Below are 22124 nucleotides of genomic sequence, written 5' to 3'. Positions count from 1 at the left end.
GACGGGACTAGTGGTTTTCATGGGCATTGATCTGCACCAGTGGTGTTATTTTTGTGTTTTGTGTTAGAGGGGTTAGTATGTGATAGTCTTATTGCACAGTGGCATTTGGTTGCTCTTTCCAGGTGTGGAGAATGTGTTAATTGCTTTTGTTGGTGTAGTGAACTGACAGAACTTCTAAAGGTGTTTTTAGGAATGTGGCATTCCACCTTTTCATAGTGGGAAAGGCAGGATGAAAGCTTGGTTAGTGGTTGGGCTGCTGGCTTTGTCCTCTGGAGGCCTTATGGTTTTACCACAAACTCCCGGCGTTATAATTATAACTTTAGACAGTTAATTCTGATAAACTTTGCATGTGTCACAGCGTTGTCTCTCTTGATCTTCTGTCTAGTCAACACAGAGACTTAAGTTCTTGTGGAAGGATGTTCATAGGCAGAGGCTCAGTCAGGTGTTGCAGTCGAGTATTGTTCCAGAACCCAGAGTTGCCCCCCAGCTCTCTTCCCTGGTGATAGTAACAACACTGGGGAGTTCTAGAAGTATTGGAATTATTTATACTATGTATTCACAATAGTCAGAGTCATGTGCTAGAGCGGAGCCTCCGTACTGGTTCTCTGAGCTGCTGAACTGCAGCTTTGGCTGTGATGTATGTGCTTTGTATAGGTTAGTTTGGTACTTCGGTATGTTGCTAAAGTGGGATCCCAAGGAAGAAAATGTAAAGGAAACTTTTGGGGATAATATGTGTAATGCAGGAAAAGTACAGATGTTTCAAGTTATAAAAGTACCACTTTATAGATGAAAATAGGTGGTGTTTGGAAAATAATACAGGAGTTAGTAGTACTTAAGAACAGTGATCTCTGAATTGCTAGGATGTTGATAAATCCCCATGATTCGATGCTATTTGAAAGCAGTTGCTGAGCTTCCCCTTGAAATAAGTTCAAAAGAAACCACCTTGAAGAGATCTATTGCCTTGATATCTGTCCAGGGATAATCTAGAATTTGCAATGTTTTAATACCTCATATTAAAGTCTGAAATTATCTACCTTATTTAGTATTATTTTTCAGTTTATGTACATCTCTTCATTGCCTGTGTTGTGAAATCTTTGTGGAGTGGTTATCTAGTTTTGACTCCGTGGGTGCCAAGACAGGCTCATAATTATTTTAAGAGAATACTTGTAAAGAAGAGAAAAGAGGTTTTAAACATTTCAAGAGATGGTGTCAACTTGCAGACTTTTCAGTGCAGAAGTCGTTTGCTCTAGTTCTTTCTTCCCATGTGGATTGTGTGTGTTTCTTTGCTGTGTGGGGGAAAACACCTATTTGGAATATAAGTTAATTGACTGTGATGGAGGGCTGGTAGCTACAAGGAAAAAGACATTCAGTTGCACAATATTTTGTGGTTTGTTTTTTTTTTTTGCATGAAATGATTGTAATATTTGTCAGAAAACAACAATCCTTAGTCTTCTGTCATCTGGTTGCAACAGCATGTACCTATTATGGTAAACAAGTGATACAGAAAAAAAAATATTCTGAAGTAAGTATCTAGTGTAGTAGCAATTTTGTTTTCCTGCTGTTTCAGCTGAGAACAATTGATAAGTTGTCTAGTTTTTTTTTTAAACTAAACACTGTCTTAAGGGTATATCAAGGGCATTCTTTGCATCTCCTAAGTGTTGATGATCTACACCTACTTGTGTATTTGCAAGTCTAGTGATTATGTTCTTTAAACCATGCTTATATTTCAAAACCAGTAAACGTGACCTCTTTCTTTTCCACTCTTCCAAGCTTTTTGAGTTTCTAATCTGTCATGAATACTTAAACTTTCTTTTTTCTTTACATAGATATATTGGCTAACACTGTGGCCTTGATGCTAAGTTCACATGGTTTATTATGATGTCTTCAGTTAAAAGGCAGTGTACAAGATGGGCGTATCCATGTCAGGATTTGGAATGGAGATGTGTTTAGACAATTTAAACAAACTTAAGTAGTTGTTTGCTTGTTTGTTTTCCCACCCAGGCTACCGTTCCTCTGAGTCACCTTATCAATGCCTTTCATTCACCAAAAAGCTCCACCACAGCTGCCAGCACAGCATCTGCACAGCCTGTCCAGAGGGACACCTCCCCAGAGCATGATCCTCAGAAGAGTGAGGTACTGAAAAGGATTTGGAAAAAGTGGCAGTTTGCTTTTAGCTGAATTCAATCTGAATAATATGAGTTAGACTAGCCACATTTGTTTTATAAAACAAAACTTAACAGAATGTTAGCTCGTAGAGTGTAACTTTTGGACAGAACTTCAGTCAGTGGGTGCTTTGGCAGTAAGGATTCTACAAAAATACAGTATTTTGTTAATAAGGAGAAAAAGCTAGTACTTGTCTCACTAGTCATTTGCAAATGAGGAGGGGATTTGCTTTCTTTTTTGAATTTAATGTTTCGTGTTCTAAAGTAACAATAGCTTTCCCATTAAATCACTTACTGTCTTTTCACTCTCTGAGTTCTAACAAAGTTTATTTCGTTATTCCTTGTAAGAAGATGGACTGTAACTTAAAGTGTGTTGAGGGGTTTTGAGAGATTCAACAGCGTATTTCCCGGTTTCTAATTTTTCTGTTAAAATATATGTCACTAGGTATTTTTTGTTCTTTGCATTGAAAACCTATACACAGAAAGTGCTAAGTAGTATTAGATCTTGCCACTTCTCTTTCAACTGATTTCTTGAAAGTTTTACAACTAAGAAAATGTTTGAGAGGAAAAATATGGACTCTCCTAGCTGCAGAAATTTGGAAATCAACATGGATTGTACTAGTCCGCCTTGTCTTGTGGTTCCATTGTTGGTTTGTTTAGAGGGGTTTTTTTGTGATTCTTTATTTGCTTCTGATGTTAAAAATTTATTTCAGTAGATGACCTGATTATTGAATGAATATAAGTGTGTTGCATTTATTCAGTTCTATGTTTGTCTTTCTTCTCAGTAAGAGAATCTGGTCTCCTTTAAATACAGAGTTTTTTTCACCTTGATACTTTTCACTAATTCATCACACACCTGTTTTGCTTCCTTCTAGCATCGTAAAACTGTAAAAATAATAATTTAAAAAATCTCTCTTAAGGTAATTTTAAAGAAAGTTCTTAAAGCAAGTTGATTAGACTATCACAAACCTCAGCTTAAATGAAGATTAAGCTCAAATTTAAAATCAGCAAATACTGACATTATTCAATATGAGAACTGCATGTATTAAGTTGAACTATTAAAATGGGGAAAATCATTTGAGAATGTGAAGCCTCTGCTGTGAGGTTAAATTTGTATTTGCAAGTAGTAACATATTTCAAAGGAACAAACAAAATGTTATTTTTTTCTTGTTTTTTTAAAATCTTCTCCCATGCCATAGCATTTGGGTAGTTTTCCAAGCAATTGTTAAGCTGAAGCAGGAAGGCTTAATGTACTCACTTAAACTATGTGTGATAGTCAAATTATGTTTAAAAATGTATTCGTACTTATTTTGAGTGTAAGTGGACAAGAAGCAGTATACCCTAGCTGCTAGGATAGCAAAAGACTGAATTGGGAAGAAAATGTGCTTGTCATAAATATACTATGACAACAAAAATATCAGTGTGTGCAATTGGGAAAGTTATTCTGAATTGGCAGTAGCAAATATTTCTTTAATCATATCCTTTAATTAATTTATCTTCATTTAGAAGTTGGTTTTTTTTATTTCACTCTCATCTGTGAGATGTAGATGCTGTATCAAGCCAGCAAGTTAACCCAATTATTCTTTTTTCCCTAAGGTAATCTGAAGGAAATGTTGTCCCTTTATTTCTGTTTTGCAGTCTGTACTTAATTTGCGAGATTTGGGATTGTCTGATTTGAAAGCTGGCCACTTCAAAGAGCTGGTGAGCAGGTTGCTTCCTGGCTACTGTGCAGAAAACAAAGTCTCTTCACAGTGGCATACGTCGTACATCTCTGCTGAGTCCTTTTTTGAAAATAAGCATGGTATGTTTCAGAGTAAAGGGATAATGGGAATTGATAAGAGATTTTTAAAGGTGAACACAATTACTCTTTACTTTATTCTCTTGTTTTGTAGATGACTCATAGTTTTAAAAATCTCTGTTAGAAAGAGTACTAATTTTTTTTTTACTTGTATATGCATCTTGTCTCTAGAGCTGTGCTTTTAAATCTTGGGAAATTTTGACAATACAGCGTAGATTTTGGAATTGTTTCTTCAAATTCAGATTTGCAGTTGGCTGCTGTTAAACTTGTCTGAACTTGGCTGTAGTACAGATGCATTGTCTCTTAATGATGAGCCCAAGCTATGAGTTTTTTTCACCAGTTTGTTCCACCAAATAGAATCAATTAGATTTTGCTAATCTGCTAATGTAACACAGTTGTGAACATCTCTGGTTTACATTGAGTTATTACTTTTTTATTTGAAGCAACATACGAAAACATTAGAAAGGAATTCAGGGTGGTAAACTGTTAACCATCCATTTAGACTATTTCATTGCTGAAATAAACCAAGAGCAGTTCCTTACAGTTAAAGAAGTTTTGTTTGGATTAGTCTAAAGTACAGGAAGCAAGGCCATGGTAGAGACTCAGAAATGTGTTGGAAAAGGAAGCATCTAGCTGACATTTGAGATACCATCTATGTAGTGTTGAGGTTGGGATAAAGATTGTAAGAATAATATCTCCAGGCTGGAGGAAAAAAAAAACTGCATTGTGATGCGAGATATATTAAAATAAAAAAACTAGCCCAAAGGCAGTTTTCTGAACTGAGGATGAGTTCTTTGCGCTTTCGGTGATTAAACCACAGATAAATGACAGTCCTCTTGTCTTGCAGTCTATAGTGTGCTTGAAGTAGTATCAGGTAATAACTTCTTCACTGTGATGCTCTTTTATTTATGTATTTATTTCTTCTTGTTTCTGTAGTGCACAAGGAATGTACAATGAAGCAGACTTAGCTTAAAATATTTTCATACATTCTACATAGTCTGTTTTAAAATGGCCATGAGTAATATGGTATTTAAAATCTTTGAAACTGAACAATTAGTTGAGTGCTTGTCCTTCAGCTTCATGAAAGTTGTTGGTTTCCTATCCAGTCTGTACTAATGTGCAGAGTTTTCCCTCCTAGACACAGCTTCAAATTCAAGATGCTGGGTACTAATATTTTTTGCAAGTTTTAATTAGAAAATATTCTGGTATATTGCGAAATGCCTGATGGAAGTTAATGCAAAGAAGTTAATGATCTGTTTTAGTGGTAATAGTTAATTTTTTTAATTACAGATGCCTGAAGGACCGTTGTAAAATAGAATTAATACTTAAGAAAGAAAAAGCAACCTATGCAAGATGTAACGTTTAGGTGCCATTTCATATAGGGTGTATTTACACTTTGCTGTGTCTTTTTACAGGTTTCGTGGATGTTTTCAGCGCTTTACGCTCATCTTGTTTGTACAGACAGCATCCTAATCCCCTACAACATTTCTGTTCAGATGTCCGGTCTTGGCCAGGTATAGAATGATAAACTACACTATTTTTATCTCTATAGGATCTTTTATTCTGGGAAGGTATTTCTACTTTTGTCTTTGAGGCATCACTCGGGGAAATACCAGTAAACTTCCAGGAGGAAATTTATATTGATATTAACACCTTAAATAATTGAATTATTTTTGCATTTGTATAGTATGTTTCCATTAGATTAAGTTAGTAAACATGGTGTAACTATAGGTTCAGATATGTCAGTATGCTTAAGAGATGCTTAAAAGCTGACTGCTTTTGAATCGATAAATACATTTAGTCTAGTATTCATCCAGATGAACTAAGGGGTTTGGTGACTGATTTAAACTACTCCTGGATGTATGATGGGTGGCAACAGGGCTGCATTGGCAAAAGCATAATCAGGAGCTCAGGAAGTTCTGGTATTGTCCTCTATTCAGTTCTTCTGACGGTACATACTGTCTGGTTTTGTGTGCCATGGTTGAGAGGGAGATGCTGACAAAATGGAGATGGCCCCGTGATGGGCCACAAGGAAGGATGCAGATTTTTGAGCATTTAACATACAGGGGAAGCTGAAGGATCTGAAGTTTTAAAGTTAGTAGAAGAGAAGGCAAGGAGTGATCTAATTGCTGTTGGAGCCACGTTAGTTGCCCTTCTCTTGTACACCTTCGAGAAGAGGCAAAAATTGCAATTTATTCCTGCTGGAAAATACTCAAAATGAGACTGGCTTAGTTCTGAAAGAGAGTATCTGTAGAGGTTGTGTTATCTTTGTCCTTGGAGACTTTCAAAGCTAAGTTGGGTGAGATCCAGAGCTACCTGATCTGATGTTCAAGTTAGACCTTTTTCGAGCAGGGCTTTGACTAGATCACCTCCGGAAGTACCTTTCTAAGTTAGTAGCGCACCTGGGCTGTTCCAGATCTCTTCAGGGCTGAGCTTTTAAACAAAACTAATCTTAGAGTGGGAACCTTCATTCTCATCCTTCTTCCTAGCTCCTGAACGTTTCATGGTTGTGAGCCTGTCTGGATTTAATTCAACTGTACATCTCTTCTGATCCCCGAGACTGTAGTAGGGTTAGCCAGTGATCTATAATTCACAATGTGAAATCCCAGTTATTTTAACAAAAAATTATATGTGAAGAATATCTTAAGAAACAATAAGAAGCTTGTTTGCAAGTTCAAATTGCAAATGTGGTTCATGACCACATACCTCTCCATCTACAGTACTAAAATTTAGTGATTTATTTTTCCAGTTTATTACTGGTTGATCCAGAGAAGTCTTTCATACAGTTTTCTGGTTGATTTTTTTTATTTATTTATTTTTGGTCAGACACATTAAACAGATTGCAGTTTGCAATTCTTTTCAGTTTCTACTGTGGTTATGTCAGGAAGATTACATTCAGTTCAGTCACAATAGTGTCTTTCATGTAATAGTTTCTGAAGTTTCTTAGGCTTTTTTTATTCTTTGTAGTAGTAGCAGTGGATAGTTTTTAACTTTTTTATTTATTTTTACTGCTTTAAGTTTACGTACAATCACGAAACTTTAAAACTTTGAGATCAAGAGCAAGACGTCTGCAGTCTACATCTGAACAATTCACAGAAACAAGAAATACACTTTCTTCACTTTTGAAGGTAAATACAGATAACATTATGAAGTTGTTTGGGATTTATTCACACTATCTCTTTCTCTTGACTGAACCTCCACAATTTACCAGGGGTGTTCTGTTTCACTAGTGTGAAAAAAATTCTTAATTCTGAAACTTGAGCAAGTGGAAGTGATTGTCCCTCTGTACGCAGCACTGGTGAGGCCGCACCTCGAGTATTGTGTTCAGTTTTGGGCACCTCAGTATAGGAGAGATATCGAGGTGTTGGAGCGAGTGCAGAGGAGGGCAACAAAGCTGGTGAAGGGCCTGGAGAACAGACCTTATGAGCAGCGATTGAGGGAGCTGGGTCTGTTCAGTTTGACGAAGAGGAGACTGAGGGGGGATCTCATCATGCTCTACAGTTTCTTGAAAGGACATTGTAGAGAGGTTTGAGCTGGTCTCTTCTCACAGGTAATTAGGGACAGAACCAGGGGGAATGGTTGCAAGTTGCAACAGGGCAAGTTTAGACTGGACATTAGGAAGAAATTCTTCATGGAAAGAGTGGTCAGACACTGGAACAGACTGCCTAGGGAGGTGGTTGAGTCGCCATCCCTGGATGTGTTCAAGTGTCATTTAGATGGGGTGTTGGGTGATATGGTTTAGGGGTGAACTTGTAGTGTAGGGTCAGTGGTTGGACTCGATGATCCCAAGGGTCTTTTCCAACCTGAATTGTTCTATGATTCTATGATTCTAATAATGATAAACTGTTTTTCTTACTACTACACAGGATTGCTTCACGTGTCATCAATGTAAAAATTATTTGAATTTTTTAGGAGAGTAGTTTCAGAGTATAAAAATAGTTTTAAACTCTAGAAATAAAATTCTTAGTATTTTGGTTTTGTGTCTTTGTGAACTATGGCTTGGAGTCAAATGAAGTATTAAGCAGAAGTACAGCTAGTTTAACATAGAAGAATGTGTATTTTTTCAAGCAATTCAGCATGTGGTTAATGTTTTAAGAATAGACTTGTGGCTACTACATTTTTAAGATACAAAAAATTTAAACTTACTATTTTTATGGGTTACAAACTCACTTCTAATTCAGCAGATAACTATCCAGGCTTGGGGTAGCAAAGCACTTAACAAAGCCAAGTTAACCTAGGTACTCTTTGCTTCTAATTGCTTGTATAGAAATCAGGCTAATTAAAGCATTTCATAAAATGGCCTAATCTGGAAAGGACCTTAGAGATCATTTTAATCCAGCCTCCCTGCTGCCAGGGACGCCACCTCTCAACTAGATCGAGCAACACACGGGGACCGAACGGGGATCGAACCCGCGACCTTAGTGTTGTTAGCGCCATGCTCAACTGACTGAGCTAACATTTGATCTTGCTGTCTGTGTCAATTAGCTTTGAAGTCCCTCCTCCTTCTAGACATATGTGGTTTATTTCATCTGTGGACTTAATGTACCATGGATTAAGACAAACTAGAGCTAGCTCCATGCGGTGCTGCTCTTAAATTTGAAAGGCCATGTGAGATGTGTTTGATCAAGCTCTATCAAGACTATACGTACAAAGATACTTGATTTGGAAGTAATTTAAGTTGATTTCATGAAGCAAAAACCTTAAGCTAATAGCTGCCACTGATTTTAGCCTACAAACCTAGCTGAGAACAAATCTGTCTCAGGCTGAGTTTTCTGTTTGGAACTGGGGTGCAGGAGAGCTCTGTGATCCTGACCTGTTCAGCGAAAATCAGGGTGACCCTACTGGAGTCGTTGTGATTCCACACTTAAGCTATTGCCCTGTATTGTCTAACCCTGTAGCACCTGTATTAAATGCATTTTTAAATTTTTTCCCCCTTACCCATGCTAGCCACATAGTAAGCTAACTGTGTATCAAAACTTAGTGTATGCTAACACTGATGTGGAAAATATTTTAGGGTTTTATCCTGAGAAAGCGAAGAATTGATGTTGAAAACTTAGATACGCTAATGAAAACAAAAAACATCCCTGAGGCACACCAGGAGGCTTTCAAAACTGGTTTTGCAGAAGGCTTTTTGAAAGCACAGGTATTCCTGCAAAAAACACTTGGTAAGTTGTTTTAATTCACGTATTTCATCTTTTTATTCAGAAAGTAGTTTATTTCAGTCTATATTAAAACTTGGTTTTATTTTCTTTTACAGATTCTTTAAGAAGATCACGTTTGCTTTCTTTCTTCCTCTTCGTTCTTTGTTTTTATCTTGCTATATATTCATCATTTTTACCTGGGAAAGGTTCCTTTTCTGATGCTGGTTAGTTAACTTTTTTCACTACACTATTTTACCAGTGTTGTTTCTTCCAACAGGTTTAGCACAAATGTGTTTTGACATTATGATTCTTTTAGGATAACATTTCAGTGTACTAATGAACGAGAAGAGTTATTTACTGCTTTTGGCTATGGAGACAAAGTCGTTTGTTTGTATAATGATTTTAACAGTTGCAGGGAATCAGAGAAGGTCATACAATTTACCCATTATTTATGTGTCTTTGAGTTCAGATGATGGCATTATCTAGGTTAGCAGTAGGCAAAATGGTTTGACTTTTATTTGTAATTGCAGCCTAGGTTATAGCAACTAGGTACTTGCATGACTAAATTGTCATCTTAAGAAATATGTTGGAAGTAGTGGAACAGTCAAAGGCCAAGCTGATGTAAATGGAGAATTTCAACTTCTTAAGTTATGACCCGGCTCAAGAAAGTCAGGGTTTGTGCACAAACTCTTCTGGCTTTGTGTACGTGCTTTTGGATGCAGGGCTTTCTGTTTTAAAAGTGACTAAAAAACATTTACATCACTGAAGTAATTGCAATGATTTTAAAGATTTTTTTTTTTTTCTTGCTGGACAGTTGTGAGTGGAAACATAGCCTTTTAAAAGAGCAGGTGTAAAGTCTTTAATGGTATGCATTCAAGTGCAAATTTCAGGTTTGGAATGAAATGACCTTGTGTAAATTTGTTGTTCATCATCTGCTGTTTGCCATTAGTACGCTTTCGAACATCGAGTATCTTTGATGCAGCAGTTGATCCAATCCAGCTGAAAAATGTCACCTTCGAACATGTAAAAGGGGTAAGTTCAAAAGTAAAGTGTCTGAGTTCTTGCTTAACTAGTCATTGTGAGCCTAAAGAATGTCTTACTCTATTCAAAAAGTCTTTGTGAGCCTAAAGAATGTGTTCAAGAAGTCTTTGTGAGCCTAAAGAATGTCTTACTCTGTTCAAGAAGTCTTTGTATGAGCTGAAGCCTTTTATAGACTACTCCAAGATCAAGGAGGATTTTAACAACTCTTGTACTATTTTATATCTGTGGCATTTAATACCTTGTAAAAGATGCACTCTCGACTTGCTGAATTGCATTTATGAAGGCAAGAATAGCGAAAGGCAGTAAGTACCCATGTTAATTTGTTTTTTGCAGAAGTTGCCCAGTAGGAGAAGATGATAATACCATTTGATCATTTCTCCTGTCTTGGTTTGAGCTAAACAAAATCGATTCTGTTCAGTGATTTTTACTTTCCAGCTCAGTCTCTTCTAAAAGGCTGCATGCTCTGAGGTCAGCAGCATGTTTGTGCAGACAGTGTGTGCTACTGGCAGTGATAACACCTGATGGTTACAGTTACTGCCTGGGACTGGGATGCAGAAAGGCTCTTGCTGATACTTATTCCTGTAGTGACCAAGGCCGCTGCTGGCTCTTGTGTGCCACGCTGGGGGTGACGGGTAGTAAGAGGGGTTACAAGGAAGTAAAAGGTTGCACCTCCAGTGGGTAATAGACGGGACAGGTGAGCAACAAGAGTATTCCATTCCATGTACGTCAAATTCAGTATAAATTGAATGATCACGAGAGTTTAGGCCTCTTTGCACAATGACCGGCGTCCAAGGAGGGCTCTGTCCCATCTCTTGCTTTTGATCCGGATCCTGAGTTCCTGAATCCAGCTCTCATGTCCAGCTCCCCGCTGCTGCTGAGCCTGGGCCTTCCCCAGTGCCGCCTGCTCTGCAGCATCAGTGGGGATTGCTGTTGGGGGCAGTCAGGTGTGATACTGGACTTATTTATAGTTATATGTAGTTCTTTATTTTTATCGTTTAACTATTATTTCTATTATTGTTTCATTAAAGGTGTTTCAGTTTTCTAACCTCTAAGTCTCTCTGCCTCATTCCCTTTTCCTTCCCATTTAGAGCGTAGAGAGCATCTGTCCACATTTTAGTGGCCGGCCCAGCCCTAACCCGCGACACTCCCTTAGTACCATCTCTTTCAGGTATCTGGTATTAGGACAGGAGATACAGAGATTCCCGGAAAGAAGTGGACAGGTCACTGCTGCTGGAATAGCGTTAATTTTTCTGTTCAACTGTTCTTTAGCTGTCAGTGGCAAAATGAGGACCTCTCCCTCTCCTTCCACTTGAAAAATAGATAGAATTAGTAACTTTTTAGCTAATTAGATGATCTTGATGGAGAATTTTTAATTGATTTTGCATTTATCTTTTTTGGACAGATCTGGTCTTGAACTCTTTGGTTATTCCTTCAGTATTGTTAACTTCAGTGTTTACTGATTTGGTCAACAGCTCTAGGAAACAGATTGAGTTAAACTCATTGACACTCAATCTCCACACAAATTCTGTGGTACACTTGTATGTTCTTCTTCTGTTGTGTATTTCTGATCAATACACAATTAGACACTTAGTCTCTAATGCAAAACTTATCTACAGAAAAAGATACAGGAATTTATAAATGCTTAGCTGTATTGTGTGGTATGTTTATAATGTGTAGGTTGAAGAAGCTAAACAGGAATTGCAAGAAGTTGTGGAATTTCTGAAAAACCCACACAAATTTACTGTGCTGGGAGGTAAACTTCCAAAAGGTAAGAATTGTTGCTCATCAGAAGTGAAAATAATATGTAGTTGTGGCTACCTTGAAGCTGTGTTCTATACTGCATGACTAATTTACAGTCTGGCTTCTGAATATGTTTTCCTTTAGTTAGGGGATCAAAGAAGTATATAACCCAAATGGGCCTAAACACTACTGTTGCATTGAGTTTGTATCTCGGAAAGATCCTGGGCAGGTAGTGGATGTCCTTGTTTGTTTAAAATGATTGAGGAGTAAATGAATTTTCCAAGAGAATTGTGAAAGCTTCTTTAGGAAAGGATACCCTTGACTGAAGTATTTGGGGGTGGGGGAAGTGGAGTTTAAGGTGGTTAATGTTGGACTCTTCCTGTGTTACCTGCAGTTCCCCGTATGTAAAAATTGGTCATTACTGTCTACTCCTCCCCCAGAAAATTTGATCTATCTGAGGTATTCACATAGAAGAAACATGGATGCCTGGATACATCTTAACTTTGGTAGAAATTCAGTATTAACATTAGGGCTAATAAGTTAAGACAGTGCAAAGCAGTGAACTGTAGGTTCCAGACAAAAAGCCTTTCAAAAATGAAACCGATGTATATAACTGTTAGCAGCCTTAGTTACAGGGTTAAGAATTGGTGTTTCTTTCAAGTCCCAAGTAAACCTCTTAGAGATGGTATACTAAAATACCAACATTATATTTTAATATTGTGTTACATTTAGTGACAAAGTAGAATATTTTATGTATAATTTGTGTTAATGCCTTTTTGAGTAGAACTTTATGTGGCCTGGAGGTTTTTAGGTCTGTCTTCCTCCCCCATCCCATTTTGCCTCCTTTAACTGTTTCTATAAAGGTATTTCTTTAAAGTTAATAGCTTCCTGTCACCCATTTTTTTAATTCTGTTGGATCTTCTCTCATCTGAGAAAGATACATTAAGTTTAGTCTTTAAAACTTAACCAATATAGTTAAAAAATGTCTTTTTTTGGTCTTTTTAGGTATTCTCTTAGTTGGGCCACCTGGCACTGGTAAAACTCTTCTTGCACGGGCTGTAGCTGGTGAGGCTGATGTTCCGTTTTATTATGCATCTGGATCAGAATTCGATGAGATGTTTGTTGGTGTAGGAGCTAGTCGCATCCGAAGCCTATTCCGTAAGTTAAATTTTTGTGGTTTTTAAATCTTTTTGTGTGTCACATTAAGCATTGTTCACAAGGTTTGATTAGGTACAGTTCTGGTTACTGAAAATTAATAGTGTACAAGGCTAACAAATAAAACTTTTAAATTGTATAGGTAATTCACAATATTCTGTGAGCATCAATTAACTCTAGAATCTTGCTAGTTGTCAGATGAAATTAGAGCAAAAATTATAAATGGTGTTACAACACTCAGAGAAAATAGACATGATTTAATTAGGAATGTAATATCCTCTGAACTAAACAAAATTTTTTAAATTGTAATTTGTTTAGTGTCATATGTAAACTATTGTAAATTTGAATTATATTATGAATTTAAGATTTAAAAAGCATTAAGCTTGGTTACTTCCCTCTTTTTTTAAGTCTGAAATATTGTTTTACAGCTTGACAGTGTAGCACTTGACGCTACACTGAGATTTCCTTTCTCAAACCCATCAACAAGCTTAGAATAATGGGCATTATAATGAAAATTTAATGTTTAGGTTGATAACTTTCACAGAAGAGGCTTTGTATTTCAAGTACGCAAATAAGTATTATGGGAAGAGAGGGCAATGCAGACTTTCTCTTAAAGGGAAGATTGACAGTGTCAGACATATGCAATGTAGAAAGCAGTTGGCATTTGTAGAAGAAATGTGACTTGCTTCACATAGAAGGGATGCGAAATACAACACGTACCTTAAAATGTGCAGTTCTTTCTGTTGGCTGCAGAAGTTTAGGTGATCAACTTGTGCTTTAATTAGTCAGTGCTACAGATGTGCCTGACTGGGGCAGATGAGTTGCATACCGGTATGCATGTACCAGTTGATGGTCTTAAACTTTATTATTGCATTATTATTTTGTGTTTTTAATACCTGTAAATTGGGGGATGAAGGCTTCACTCTTAACTATCTAGCAGATTCTATTAAAATAAGATACCATTTATATCCATCATATTTCCTATTATTTTTCTTTAAGACAATATTCTCTACTCAAGCCTCTGAAATAAACCGTTGTAGGGAGTTGATACAAAATACAACAAATTTCCTTATTTTACTCTTAGTTTCTTGTAGCACGATAGGAGTAGGCTGATGTGGAGATGAAGAACCTTGCTTCTCTTTGTATCACTTAATTTCAGAAATATATTTTAATTTGTTTAGCCTAAAACCAAGACAGTTCTGGTGATGTCTAGCAGAACACTTTATAATCCAACAGTAATAGAAGTAGTAGAATTCCGGTTTACGTGATACGCTGTCGGTTGCTTTGTGTGGTTGAAATGTCCTCCTATTTTTCTTTTGTCAGGGGAAGCAAAAGCAAATGCACCGTGTGTTATATTTATTGATGAGTTGGACTCTGTTGGTGGGAAGAGAATCGAATCTCCAATGCATCCCTATTCGAGACAGACTATTAATCAACTTCTTGCTGAAATGGATGGGTAAATATATGGATTCTGAGGGCACAGAAGGTGCTTGGCTGACTAGTATTTTCGAATATTTGTGTGAATTTTTTTCCTTGACGGCTTTGATGCTTTTCCTAAGTTTTTGTAATGTTTTTAAGATACAAATTTAAAATGTTCTTATGACCACTTTCTAGGACTGCCAACAGTAGCATTAACGCCCTCATTGTAAAGAGTATAGAAGCTCTGAGCTGTGGTACCACAATAGCTGCAAGTATTTTAAATAATTTCTCAATTTTTAGAGGCCTACCTATATCTGAAGGGACAAATCAAAATCTGAGATCAGGGCATGTTTTTAACCAGTTGCTGGATTAAACAGTTCACATGTAGTTTGATAGCATGTTTTTGATTGGCCAGTAGAGGTCACCTGGAATAAGAAACAGAAGAAATTACTGACAAAAAAAGGTGTGAATTCTGTATCAAAAAAAATTTCTCTCCCTTATTCTCCATACAGCTTTAAACCTAATGAAGGTGTGGTTATTATTGGTGCAACAAATTTCCCTGAAGCATTAGATAAGTGAGTATAATGTATTGGTCATTTTTAAAGAGTGTATGTTTAAAAAAAAAAAAAGAAAATGAAACCTCTGCAACAACAAAGTTGCTTGTGATTATCTTCAGGTATTACAGTTATAGCTGGAGCTTTTCCCCTTTTAAAAAGGACATGTGTTAACCAGTGTCTGGCATTTTAAAGGTTGTTGAATTAAATATGGAAGGATAAGTAATATAGTTCTAAGTATAGAAAATTTCTGGAACATTTTCTCCTTAAATTGACCAGCTGCATTCCTTGCAATGCAGAGTTTTCAAATGCAAAAAAACCTTCAAAATGGATTGTTAATAATCATCTTTCTCTCTCTCTCTCTTTTTACAAACAGATAAGAAAAATGAATTCCTATATCTGTGCACCAGACATAGTCTATGTAGCTGTCTCTGGAAATATCAGATGGATTTTTGTTCCTTATATATGTTTTTAGCAGTTTACTCCAGCATTTTTAAGTCAATGTATTAAATTTTCTTTTCCCTTAGTGCTTTAATACGTCCTGGTCGCTTTGATATGCAAGTTACTGTTCCCAAGCCTGATGTAAGAGGTCGTACGGAAATTCTGAAGTGGTACCTTAATAAAATAAAGTATGATCCATGTAAGTAAACACTGTACTGTCACATCTTTTCATTTAACTGTTTTCATATGGGATCAGACCGCTTGTGCATTAGTACTTCACTCCATCAGCAGTTGTGGCCTTACCATGGGCCTCACTAGAGAACACAAATATTGTCTAGTGTGTAGTGTTAAAACAGTTTTCTCAGGCACTTTCGAAAGCTGAAAATTTGTTTAATGCATTATTTTTAATAGAACATGATTCTTGCTTATAGTTTGATCATTTCTTGATATTTCTTCATGGTACAAGCTCTTCTTGTGAGTAATATGGACTCTAATGACAAGTTTGTTTGTGTTTCCCCACAGCTGTTGATCCAGAAATAATTGCACGAGGCACAGTAGGATTTTCTGGAGCAGAGCTTGAGAATCTTGTAAATCAAGCTGCCTTAAAGGCAGCTGTCGATGGAAAAGATATGGTAACCATGAAGGAACTAGAATTCTCCAAGGACAAAATCCTAATGGGTAGGATTTTATAAAAAAGACGTATATGTTACAGTACACAGGAGTTTTCTTGTGTGATTAGGACTTTTACAGGGAAAGAGGGAAGTTTTTATGCTGTTACATGGTTTATTGGTGGTGTTTTGTTTGATTTAAAACAAGTCAGTCTTCTGTTAGTTAACTCCGAACAGAATCTTTTGAGATCAGAGAGTCCTACATAAGTCTAGTATGGAATACATTCTTTAAGACTTGATACTCAATTTTTTTTTAATCAGAAATGCTGCATGTTGGACTTCAGCCTAGAGGAAGACACAAGCTTTCTTACCATTCTCCTACTTGTTCCTAAAGGAAATGAGAGAATAAATGACCAAAACCAGGGAACTTGTGTTTAACTAACTTGTCATGTGATAAACAAACATCTGGACATACACACTAAAAATCTGGTCTGTTTATACCTGAGAGAAGAAACAGAATTTTCTCATGTACTTGAACTGCATTTTAAATCTATTGCTTTAGAAACAACTTCCTGTTGAGTATTTTTAGGTCCATTTTATACATTAAAATCCTACTTCTTCATGTTTTACACTTAATGAGTGTTAATTTTGCTTCCAGGCTGTTCCTAGGCTATTTTGTGCTCTCTTAGAGTGCATGTAATGTGTAGATTGTGGTGATCAGATGTACAAAACCTTTGTGATGTTTCTCTGTTTAAGGACCTGAACGTAGAAGTGTAGAAATTGATGAGAAAAACAAAACCATCACTGCTTATCATGAGTCTGGACATGCTCTCATTGCATATTATACCAAGGATGCGATGCCGATCAACAAGGCTACAATCATGACACGAGGAACGACACTTGGGCATGTGAGTATTTGTAGAATTTTATGTTAGTTTAGTGTGGCTGAGGAATTTGCCAACAATGCTATTTGGTGTAATTATGTTAAGGCATATTGGAGTATGTCAGAATTCTCAGTTATGAGCTATCTCTTGAAAAACTCACCGGTCTTTTCTGTGTGATAGAAAGCTTTCTTCCTTCATTTTGAACTAAAATAGAAAATGCTCGTTTAACAGTTCGTATATAAAAGGAAGGAAATGTAAGTACGTTTGATTTTGCTGCTGGGTGCCATTTTAACTGTAGCAGAACTTTGAAGAAAGTCTAAAAGACCAGGAAGTAGAAGCAGTGCGCAACTGTGCTTTTAACAGAAACGTACTTTGTCAAGTTGTTCTTTGTCCAGTGTGACTTATTCTAAACCTAATCAGTTACCTGCCTTGTTTCTAGCATAGGTATCCTGTTTGGTTTTTTTTTTTTCTTTTCTGCCTTTAGTTGCCAGACATTTGAACAGATAAATATTTTTATTTTATCTGCTTCTATTGAACTTAATCCAAGTTAATGTGTTCATTTCAAGAAAATCATTGTCCTGCATCATACTGACGAGACTATTTGTGCTCGGTACAAGTGTAGGCAGTAAGGAGAAGCAGATAGAAGAGGTTGTTCTATTTCTTCTGATGGTAGCTTTAAGTTGCTTAATTTTATGTGGTGCTCATGGCCTGTGAGAGATTATTTCAGCTGGTAGACTAAGCATCTCCAAAGCAAACCTGATGAGTGCATACACTGGGAGAAGGCCTAGAGCATTTCTCTCTGCTTTAGATATAAACAAGAATATTTTTCAGATTATTTCAGTGTTTCTTCTGTTTATTGTTACTTGACCACAGTTCTGTATCTTACAGGTATCTCTGCTCCCAGAAAATGACAGATGGAGTGAAACTAAATCCCAGTTGCTTGCACAGATGGATGTCTGTATGGGAGGCCGAGTAGCAGAAGAGCTCATATTTGGAACTGATCACATCACAACAGGTCGGCTGATGGATAGTTAAAAGAACTTTTGAGCAACACCAGTGAACTGGCGTGTTTAACTTGGTTTTGGTAACGTAATTCAAATCTATTTGCTCTCTAGGTGCTTCCAGTGATTTTGACAATGCTACTAAAATTGCAAAACTGATGGTGACTAGATTTGGAATGAGCGAGAAGGTAGTACCTTCAATCCTTAAATATTTATATAGTACCAAAAAAAATTATCTGTTCTGTAAAGATATGCCTATTTGGCTGTCAGTGATTACAGAGACTAAATAGTTCTGGCAAAAAAGTAAGCCTTATGCCAGGCCCTGCTGTAGTGAACTCAACTAGAAAACTTGACCATTTAAAAGTTGAGTTGCAAGATCTTCACCTGAAAATTACCTTCAAAGTTACTAATGTTTCCAGAAAATGTTTACAATAAAATAAAATATTTTGGAATTGATGATAACCTCGGGTTTTGAGGGGGGGACATGGCAGCACTGAGTTTTCTAGACTTCTAAGCAACTTCTTCAGTCATCTTTATTACCCATCACATGTTAGTAGTCTAGGGTTTTCTTTTTTAAATAAAATGTTTAATCGGATCTATGCTGTGATTTCTGCAGTGACTGCAGGGTTGATGAATAGGCTTTGTGCATTGCAAGCACTTCAGCGAGGATTTGGTTACTGATTTGATTAGTTTGCATATAGAAGCAATAGGTGATGCAACTTTTACAGTGTTTTATGCATATTGCTGCAGCAGTAGCAAGATAAGGATTTGGTTTTTTGTTGTTTAGCTTGGTGTTATGACCTATACTGATACGGGGAAAGTGAGCCCTGAAACTCAGTCGGCAATTGAACAGGAAGTAAGAACACTTCTACGGGTAAGACTTTCCTGCTCCACCGAGATAACATTTATTTTGAGATGAGTTGAGCATCAGCTTGATTGTTCAATTTGGTGATGTGTACTGGGGAAAATACACATGTGGTATGGAAGGTATTCCCAAGTATTTAATGTAGCTGCAACTTTTAATTTCTGCATATCAAAACTTTTTGGTGATTGGTGAGAAACAAGGTGGTAGTGTTGGGTTCTTTAACATCTACCCCAATGCTGCTTCTTACATTTGGTCAGGATTTGTATTTTGCCTGTTCAATTCATAGAAAGAAAATGTATGGCTATAAATTGTTGTAGAGCAGATGTGAATGTTCTGTTACTCCTGTTATTTCATAACTTATGTCTGCCTAATTTTGCATAGAATCTCAGGAATGGCCATACTGGATTAGAAAGTTGTCTTTTTTCGAGTATCCTGTTCCTCATGATGATCAATATCAGATACTTAGGGAAATCTGTAAAATTCAGTAATCACAGAACTTCCAGATCATTGTTCTGATAATCTGAATTAGTTTGGTTCAGGCAGGAGAATTATTTATGTCATAACATTTGAATGTTATGCCGTAGCTTTTTTTAACTTACTTGGTCATGTAAGAGCTAGAACTAAAAAGTTAAAAATTGAAGCAGATAATGCTGTCCGTGTTCATCTACTTGCAGCAACTGGTAGCTTGTTGGGTAGCTTTCAGCTTTTTATAAAGTACATAGTACTTAGAGTTTTTAAAGTTTTACAAAACTTTAGTCTTTGGGGGATGGTCCTTGAATGCTATAGTGCTGCTCATAACATAAAATCAGCAACTTTTCAAATCTACTAAGTCTTTTCTAAGTCATATGTAAAAATACTACAGTTCATTTCAGGATTTTGAGTCCTGCTTTTACAAAATGCAAAGGTGGCGTAAAGTTTGAGTGGGTTTTTGTTTTTTTTTTTGATTAATTGTACCAGCTAGAGTTTAAATCTTTGTGAGACAGGACCTGGGCTAGCTATGAAATGAGGGCACAACTTTAATGTTCGTTTCAAGCTGTATGTACCTCAAAGTAATTTCTGAAGTGGAATTTTGCTGTTGTTTTTGTTCTAAAGTCTTAAAATCCCCTTCCACTTTTTTTTTTTTTTAATGCTAGGACTCTTATGAGCGAGCAAAGAACATCCTGAAGACTCATGCAAAAGAACACAAGAATTTAGCAGAAGCTTTATTGAAATATGAGACTTTGGATGCCAAAGAAATCCAAATTGTTCTAGAGGGAAAGAAACTAGAAATGAGATGATAACTTCTGGGATACAGTTCCTGATAATTTGAAGAATGTACATCTCTCAGTGTTTGAAGAATGTACATCTAGCAATGCAGTAGTCTTACGCAGCATAGTCTTTTTTCCCTTCCTGCTGTGTGTATGGCATAGTGACACTTTATTATTCTGTCTCTTGTGAGCTTCTGTTACTCATCTATTTGTTGTGTCTCATCAGAACAAGACACACAAAATAAAGCAAGTTCCTCATCCTCTGCTCCCTATGCTCTTTTCCCAAGAAGTTATTTGGAAGGATAAATCTCAGGGTTGAATTTGGTGTTTTGGTTTAGTCAAATGCGTTGAAGCTGAGAAGAAAAACGTGCAGGTAACACTGGTGTGTTTTGGCATAGTTCCCTGGGTCACGCTGCTACTTGTGTGTTTGAAGTGATACCCCACAGCGTGTGCTATGGAATGTTTTATGAACAGCCACAGACTGATTTGTCAAACAGTAGTGTGTAGTCTGATGCTCATGCTCTGAGGCTAGAGATCACTTTTAAAGACTACTACTTATTTAGAAATTTAACAAAACATCTATAAGAATGAAGCGGCTGCACAGTGCATCTCTATTACTGGGAGTTGTGGGAGCTCCATGTTAGACAAAAACATTAATGATTGTGTTTTCACTACTCTTGGGGTTAAAATAGACATGTGTGTGGCTGGGAGAGAAATGTTAATGCAAAACCAACAGGCTAAACCTGTCTAAGCCTCCTAGGACCATATTTTGGGCAGAACCATGGCAGGGATAAGAAAAATAGATACCTGTGACCTCTGATGTGCTGCTGACAAGATTCTTAGATTATTTTTTTTGTTGTTTGTTGTTACTACTGCAGTAGATGGGTAACAGTGCTTTTACACTGCTTGGAGATTCTACAGAACTAGTTTCTACTAATATGATGTATGGGCGTTTGATAATCCAAGAGATAGTTTCTTCAGAGAGGGCAGTATTGCTCACCGAAGAGTAGTTCAGAAAACATCTGAAGCACGTGTTGTTTCAAATAACATTCCTAGTTCTGTTCTACAGTAGAAGTAGGGAAATAAAACCTTTTCTTTCAACCTTTACAAAAACCTCTGGAAATTCTAAGATAAAGGTTTTGAAAACAAAAGCAGTCTCCAGTCAAGTGATTGCTAGCAATTACATGCCAGTATTCTTCTGATGTCATGGAACTGTTTTTTAGGAATAACTCATCTTAATCATAATCCATCTGCACAATTAATTGTCGACTTTTGGGACTTCAAACTTCTGTTGTGGAGAGCGCCTTTATTAGCGTATTAACACTGAAGGTTACCATACTTGGACATTAAAATAGTTGGGCTGGTGCCAATAAATGTGAATGGAAATTGGTAGCTACACTTAAAATTAGAAGTAACGTATTTTAGAATTTTCTGAGTGTAATGCTTGATTATAATCTAGTTTTTTAGTAAGAGCATATGCATTTTTTTTCCCCTTTCAAATCCAGGATAACTTTCTATTTGCCTATTTTTGTCAGCTTACTATAGTGACATCCCAGTGCAATGTGGGAGAACTTCCAAATATTATAAAACCATATACCAAATGTTTAGGCTGACTAGTTAGAGTTGTACATGTATTTTTTGGGAATATGCCAACATATTTCGCATCTGGTTTTGGACTAATAAAGGTTAATTTTAATTATGCATATTTGTTTTCTTTTTATTCATTGTAAATTGCTATAAAATGTAATACTAAGTTACCTACTATGTAAATTGAGGTGTATAAAACATTTAAACTTGTAAATAAATTTAAGAGTAATGCCAAAATTGCACTCTCTCTAATTAGATTTCTAGGGATTGTTCTCCCTAGAAGTTCAGGCTTTTTTTCAGTTGCTGCTTCAGTAGTGGGACTTGAAGGAGAACTTTTTTAGCTAATTAATGTGAATCTGCATTTAGAAACAAAAACAAAGAAACTTTTCACTTTCGAAGTCACTGAAGTTTGCATTGAATGATCTTGTTTAAGGGGTAAGACCTTGAGGTCCGATTTCTTTTTCCCATTCAGAAGCTTCTT

The 22124-nt window shown here is 36.5% G+C and overlaps 1 protein-coding gene across 1 annotated transcript; it reads left to right on the top strand.

Moving 5' to 3' along the window:
* Positions 1–2001: 2001 nt before the first annotated feature.
* On the top strand, positions 2002–20233 carry YME1L1 (YME1-like 1 ATPase; the record flags this gene model as incomplete). Its single annotated transcript, XM_009877186.1, has 18 exons — positions 2002–2133; positions 3801–3963; positions 5376–5474; positions 6979–7088; positions 8975–9125; positions 9218–9325; positions 10051–10133; positions 11820–11910; positions 12888–13040; positions 14361–14493; positions 14969–15031; positions 15538–15650; positions 15974–16129; positions 16816–16967; positions 17832–17958; positions 18059–18132; positions 18732–18818; positions 19943–20233. Coding segments are annotated over 18 exons (2139 nt in total), but the record flags the coding sequence as incomplete, so codon positions are not given.
* Positions 20234–22124: the final 1891 nt, after the last annotated feature.

Source organism: Apaloderma vittatum, unplaced genomic scaffold (genome assembly GCF_000703405.1).
Source record: "Apaloderma vittatum isolate BGI_N311 unplaced genomic scaffold, ASM70340v1 scaffold11999, whole genome shotgun sequence".
In the NCBI taxonomy this organism is placed as follows: domain Eukaryota; kingdom Metazoa; phylum Chordata; class Aves; order Trogoniformes; family Trogonidae; genus Apaloderma; species Apaloderma vittatum.
Note: the sequence above shows the minus strand (reverse complement) of the source record. Positions and strands in the feature narration are given on the sequence as shown.